Source organism: Canis lupus, chromosome 20 (assembly GCF_011100685.1).
Source record: "Canis lupus familiaris isolate Mischka breed German Shepherd chromosome 20, alternate assembly UU_Cfam_GSD_1.0, whole genome shotgun sequence".
In the NCBI taxonomy this organism is placed as follows: domain Eukaryota; kingdom Metazoa; phylum Chordata; class Mammalia; order Carnivora; family Canidae; genus Canis; species Canis lupus.
In genome coordinates this window covers 42451386-42457757 of record NC_049241.1, presented here as the reverse complement: position 1 = coordinate 42457757, position 6372 = coordinate 42451386, and the positions used below count along the sequence as shown (strand labels likewise).

Here is a 6372-nt window from a genome sequence, read left to right as displayed (position 1 = left end):
CCAGCTCCTGGCCAGGGGACAGACCAACATGGAGGAGAGCCTGATTCCCACTAAAGTATCACAGAAAACACACTCACCTCCCTGGCCTCACTGTCCTGGCAGCTCAGCTTCAGCCTGGATGCTACGTTCTAGACCCCAGGATCATCCCTATAGACTGCAGGTGGAGGTGGACTGGAGGCTCTGCACTTTCCAGTAGAGATGATCTGGAGTCCCCCCTTGCACCCCCATCTGGCTCGCTCATCACCTCCAGCTCAAGCAGGCCCAGGAAGGAAGCAGCTGGGGAAGAGAAGCGTTTAATGAAGCACTTCACATCTGCCCTGCCCTGTGGGGCCAGGGGAGCAACACCTGCAGGATCCTGAGCACAGAGGGTGAGGACAGCAACCCCAGGGACACCATGAGGGTGTCAGAGGGCCGAGAGCAGGCCAAGGGGCAGTGATAGCACCAGGAGCAGGGCCCTGGATGGGGCGGGAAGGTCCTGCCCACTGACACGTTCCCAGATCCAGCGCTGGTAGGAGGTGACCTGCAGGTAGATGGGTGGGGCCTCACTCTTCGAGCAGCCAGGGCCCCAGCTCACCAGGCCCACCAGGTACCACATGGTGTCCACAGAACAGGCCAAGGGCTCACCACTTATCTCCTGTGGGGAGAGGCGGGAAACAAGGAGGATCAGGGGGGCTAGGTGTGGCCAGAGGGAGATACGCCCCAGCTCTAGGACAAGCACAGTGACCTCACACCACATCTCTCCCACAGCCCCCACCCCACCCACCCAGGGGGTCACATAGCTGACAGGTGCCCTAGAGGTCCAGACCCAGGAGACCTCCCTCAGAGGGGTTCTCCATCCCACTTCTTCCTCCTCTCCAACCTTCATCTCCCATCTCTCCCTCTGGTCTCCCATCCCTCCCCTTTGAGCCTGGCCACCCTGCACCCCGACACCACTCCTGGCCAGGGCCCCTGGAGGTGAGAGGGCAAGGAGAGAGGTGCTCACGTAGCAAAACTGCTCCCTGTCAAAGTCCTCTGCACAGACCATCTTGGAGTCCACGATCCGAACCATTTTGGGGACTTTGGAGATCTTGTGGTATATCTTGTCACACGCCTTGCTGTTCAGGATGGTGACCCCCTTCTCCTGAATGGTCTGGAACTGGGGCCATATGCCTGTGGGACAGGCCCTCACAGTTCAGGCTTGGCGCCTATCGCTGCCGCCCGCTGCTACCCGCCTGGTGGCTGTCCTCTGCCCCGGGCCCACTCCTCCAGCCTCTGATGAGCCGCTCCTAGAGATTTTGAAGCAGGATGCCCAGCCTGACCTCAGCCCTATAGAGACCCATCCACAGGGTCTGTTCCTACTTTAGAGGCTTGCCTTCTGTCTCCATCTCAAAGGCCTGCCCAGCCCCTCACAGGTCCAAATCCCTCCTTTACTCAAGTCTTCCCCAAAGGCCTCTTCCACCCTAGCTAGCCTGGACCCCCCTCTCTGGGCCCCAGGAACTGTGTCCTCCCCTCCCTCCCTCCCTTGTCCTGTCTCCTCCTCCCTCTCACCAGTATGACTCTGTCTCTAGCCAGAGCCCCTCGGGGACAGACAGACTTCCAACCATCCTCAGCCATTCCCCAGATAGGCTATGGCAGGAGAGACAGCCAACCTCACCCCGAAGCTGGAGCCACCAATTTTTTAGGCAAGCTGGCTCCCTGAAGCCATAGGGAAGAGCACCTCTCTTATGAAAAACAGGGGCTCCCTGAATGCACTGGGCATTCCTAACACTCATAAGGAAATGCCCCCTGGATGGGCCCAGGACGACACTCCCACTCTCTGGGCCTTGCTCCATCCCTTGTGATGATAAAGGGATCAAGTGAGGTCCACTGGGGACAGAGGGAAGCCACGTGTGGACTCAGTGACTTTCAAACTCTAAGGGTGCACATTGCCCCTAGCCAACCATGTGGGATCTTTGGGGGAACTTTTTACAGCTCCTCTCACTTCCAGATGTTCTGCTTCAAGTCCTGGACGTCCTGGGATTGCACACAGACAGTGAGTTATTACTCTGTGCCCCTCTGCCTTCCAGGAAGTCCTGGCCTGGGGCTGAGGGTTCATGGGCAATCTGGAACCCCTAAGGCCTGAATGGCCATGATGCACTCACTGCCAAGACCCCTAAGGGGAAGATGAGGAGACTGCGACAGGAAGGTGTCTCAGAAACATCTGTCCATGGGAGAACCCAGCCTGCACCTGGGTCCTCTCTCACCCCACCTCCCCATCCAGTCTGGGGAAGCCTGGACTCACCGTTAACCCTGGGGAGTCCCCAGCCTGTCACAGTGCAGAAGGAGCCGTCCTTCACCTCAAAGTCCAAGCCAGGCAGGCAGATGGGCCAGACGTACTTGTTGTACGTGACTGCCCATGCGAGCTTGAGGAGGCCAATGTCGTTGGCCCGGCCCACCCAGGACCAGTACTGACGGGACCGGTACTCTTTGTTTAAGATGACCTGGTATACCGGGATGTCAGATGTCGTCTGAGACACCTCATCAATCCTTGGACTCCCCACCCGCACTGAATAGGTAAAATCATGCCTAGGGGAAACACGAGGGGGGTCTGTCATCAGCTCCAGGCACCGCACCCCATGCCTCCACTCCATTGTCACACTCGGAGCAAATACAGGCAGACCACCCACCTGCTTCAAGCCCCCTGACCCCCAGCCCTCTCACAACAGATGTGAACAGGGCCCTGCTCACACACTATGTGGCCCAGCCTCTACAGCAACCCTGTACTTCATGGAGATGAAAACTGAGGCTCAGAGAAGCCAGCAATCAGCTCCAAGGCTACACAGCCAGCAAGTGGCAGAGCTGGGACATGGATCCAGTGTTTTCTGGTTCCAAACTCTGGACTCTGTCTGGCACCCCGAGCTGCGCCCTGGAAGTGACAGAGGCCTGGCACCATCAATCAGCCCTCCAGCCTCCTTTCCCAATATGGCCCTCAAGTGTCCAGGTCGGCGCTTAGACTTGGAGCAGGCTCTTCCAGGCAGCACAAATGTTGCCCTCAGGCCGCTGCTCTGGCTCCCAAAGATGGGCATGCCCTCTCTCGGCCCCACATTGCCTAGACTCCCCTGTGAGCACCTGTCTTCTCATCTGCCTTCCCCAGCAACCCAAGAGGAGTTATGTGTCCCCTCTCTGCCCCCAGGGCCCAGGCCAGGGCCCGGCTTCAAGGGAGTGTCAAAGGCTATGGGTCACAGGAGGCAGGAATGAGTAACAGAAGCAAAGGGTGTGGAATGAAAGAATTAGGACCTCCTTTCTGGCTAGCAACAGAAAGGAGGCCCTGGCCAGGGGCTTCCAAGCCCCCGTCGTTTATCTGTGGCATGACTGTGAAGGATTGGGGAGCCAGGTGAGGGGAGCAGCACACCCCCCCCCCCCACCCATCCTCGGACAAGGAATCTTTGGGACTCAGCCTCCCCTTGCTGAGAGCAGGAGTGAGGCAGGGGCCAGGATCTCGGGGAAGTGCAGAGGGCACAGCAGCTGCTGAAGGACCTGCGACCTTTCCACCCACCCACCTAGGCCCCGACTCACTGGATCAGGCAGTGGGCCACAGTCAGCACCCACTGGGAGGCAATGAGGGTCCCTGCGCAGATATGTGTGCCATTGGCCTGCACACTGACCATCCATGGCCACCGCCGAGCCATGGACTCCGGGTCCCTGAGGGTGGGGTCCTGCTCCTGGGAGGAGCCACAGGCTGAGGAGGAAGGTGAGAGCTTGATGCAGCATGGGACCCCGCAGCCCCATCCCAAGGCACCATCCCTTGCCTCCCCTCAGCCCCACCTCCTGCCTCTCCAGCTGTGGGCCACACTCAGGCAGTGATTCTCTTTTCCCACTGGATTTCTCTTTTCCCACATGAGGACTGCAGTCTGCAGCCTCCAAAGGGCCTCAGTGTCCCCCAGGGAGCACTCTCTCTGCTCCCAAAGCATGAGCCCCAGAGGTTTCCAGTCACCAGCCTGGTGCAGCCTTGGCCCCGCGAGCTCTGGCCAGATCCTTCAGAAACTCATCCCCGTTTCCATCTGGCCCTTTCTACTTCGGCCCAGGCAGTCCCCTCTGCCTCCTCTGGGAGCCCTCCTGTGATTCACTGACATGACCCAAAAGGAGAGTGGGCCAGGGGCATGAACAGACACACCCCCAGGACGACACCCCCGCCGCGCCAACACAGAAGCTGGTCCTCCGGGAAGTGTAGACTTGCAGCACACTGAGGCTCTGCTCCACACCACCTGCCAGGCAAAATTCACCCACCCGACACCAAGTGTTGGTGAGGGTTACCGCTCCAGCTTGCTCACTGCTGGTTTGGGTGGGGGGGATGTTGGTGGGTACAGCCACTCTGGAAAAGTTCTCACCCTGAAGATGCACGCATCCAATCTCACAGGAGCCCAGCCCTGGTGTTTTCTGGGCAGTTAGTGGGTTGTGAGATCAGCGTGCATGGGCTGGCACCCGTGTGTGTCCAGCCTAACAGAGGGGGACGTCTGCACGCGCTAGGTCAGGGGCTCGGAGTTCCAGGATAGGAAGTAATTCTGTGGATCCTCGCTCAACATGCTGGAAAAGCCACTGCTGGAAAGACGGTGGCCTATGGGTGCGACCCCCAGAGCCACGGGAAGGCTTCCAGGAAGCTGTGCGGAGATCCCCTAAATCCCTGGCTGGGAGCCTCCTGGGTCGGCTGAGGGAGGCGGAAACACGCAGCCCACCCCAGGCCCCTCGGACTCCCGTTGCTTCCGACCTCACCAGGCGGGCCCTCACCAGGCGGGCCCACAGGAGATGCTCCGTAAAAACCTTTGCAAAAGGGACTCTCTTCTCCCTCCTGCCTGCCCCTTCCTCCGCCCCGCACCCTCCTCCCCGGCGAGGCCACGGTACTCACTGGGGAATACCTCTTCAGTAACAGTCGCGGTCGGGGCCGGGGAGGCCGGGGAGGCCGGGGAGGCCGGGGAGGCCGGGGAGGCCGGCGAGGCCGGCGAGGCCGGGGAGGTCGGGGAGGCCGGGGAGGTCGGCGAGGCCGGCGAGGCCCGGGAGGTCGAGGGCTGCGGCGGGTCCGGGTCGGTGGGGGCCTGGCGGGGGAGGCGAGGCCCGCCTGAGGGGCAGGTGGCCCCGGGGTCACAGGGGACGCCAGGGTCGTCGGAAGCGGGCTCGGGCGGTGTCCCTGGCGCCGGGCCAGCCACGCAGCCTGCGGAAGGACGCACAGCGGAGTCGGACGAGGCCGGGACGGGTCAGTGGAGGCCCCGGGGGACTGCGGGCGGGGAGGGGCGGGGGAGGGGGGCTCACCCGCGGGCCTCGGCGGCAGCGGTGGCAGCAGCAGCAGCAGCAGCAGCAGCAGCGGAAGGGCGGACGCCCCGGGGCCCTGGCGGCCCTGCCCGCGGGCGCGCGTCCTGCACGCAGGCTCCATCCGGGGGTGGGGGTGGCAGCGAGCGCGCGGCGGAGCTCCTCTCGCGACGGCGCCCCCTTCTGCCGCCCGCGCCGGCGTCCGCTGTGCGGGGACGAGCGCGCTCCTGCCCCGGGCCCGCGCGGGCGCCCCCCAGTGGCCGCCCGCGGGGGCGCTCCCCGAGTGCGCCCGCCGGCTTCCCCTCTGCACCACACCTCTGCCCCCCTGGCCAGGCCCTTCCCGGAGTCCCCTTCAATCTAGCCCAGCCAATCCCTGGACCTCCTCGCCCCCGCAGCCCGCTGCCCTGGGCTGGTTTCAGGCTTTCATCCTTCCCCTGGTGAGATGAGCCCCAACCCTGGGGCTGGCCTCCCGGATTTCCAAGTGGCCCACCTTCCCCACAGCCTGCTAACTTCAGGGGGGCTTGGCCCCAGGGCACTGAAACTAAGCAGCTGAAAAGGTCTTCCCGAAGGATTTTTGAAGATTGCATCATTTTAAGCAGCATCCCCACACCCCACCCCCACCTCCATTCAGCCAATATTCTTCTCTTAACAGGTCTCTCTGTTTGGGAAAGACCATGTAGGTAAGGTTGAGTGATGGTGCCAACCGACGTTTCTGGGAGCAGAAGGCCACTTTAAGGTATGTTGGAATTGAGGGAACACTCTGACAGCTCAATGACATAGATAACACATGTAGTAAGTAGAGTGGGAGAAATCCTACGAGCAGCTTTGGTTCAAAGCTTTTGGGAACTTCTAAGTAAACGTGAAATCAACTCAGGACACTCTAACTTTTGCCAGGACCTGCTGTCTTGGGAGACACTCAGGCTGGCCATTCAGTGTTCTGGTCTCTGCAAAGACAGCAAATCATACCTACTACCCTTGGCACCTATAGGACAAGGGCTCTGAACCTGAGGCCCACTGGGTCTGAGCCACCCCCATGCTTCCTCCATTGGGGCAGCAGGGCTCTGGCACAAGTGAGCCCTTCAGGGAAGGCCCCCCTTGAGAAGACAGGCGTCC

General features: G+C 61.4%; 1 protein-coding gene across 1 annotated transcript; it reads right to left on the bottom strand.

Moving 5' to 3' along the window:
• Nucleotides 1-277: 277 nt before the first annotated feature.
• PRSS50 (serine protease 50) lies at nt 278-5413 on the bottom strand. Its single transcript, XM_038566646.1, has 6 exons — nt 5263-5413; nt 4862-5164; nt 3535-3697; nt 2261-2544; nt 983-1149; nt 278-634 (listed from the first exon to the last, which is right to left on the bottom strand). Exons 1-6 carry the CDS (start codon nt 5381-5383, stop codon nt 404-406), a joined length of 1269 nt encoding a protein of 422 aa, XP_038422574.1. The 5' UTR covers nt 5384-5413; the 3' UTR covers nt 278-403.
• Between the last annotated feature and the right edge of the window lie 959 nt (nt 5414-6372).

Excerpts from the sequence above, each read along its gene's own strand:
- PRSS50 (XM_038566646.1), bottom strand. The coding sequence starts at position 5,383 with ATGGAGCCTGCGTGCAGGACGCGCGCCCGCGGGCAGGGCCGCCAGGGC. Across the intron at positions 5,165-5,262 it reads GCTGCCGCCGAGGCCCGCGG|GCTGCGTGGCTGGCCCGGCG; the intron begins GTGAGCCCCCCT and ends GTCCTTCCGCAG. Across the intron at positions 635-982 it reads ACAGGGAGCAGTTTTGCTAC|GAGATAAGTGGTGAGCCCTT; the intron begins GTGAGCACCTCT and ends CTCTCCCCACAG.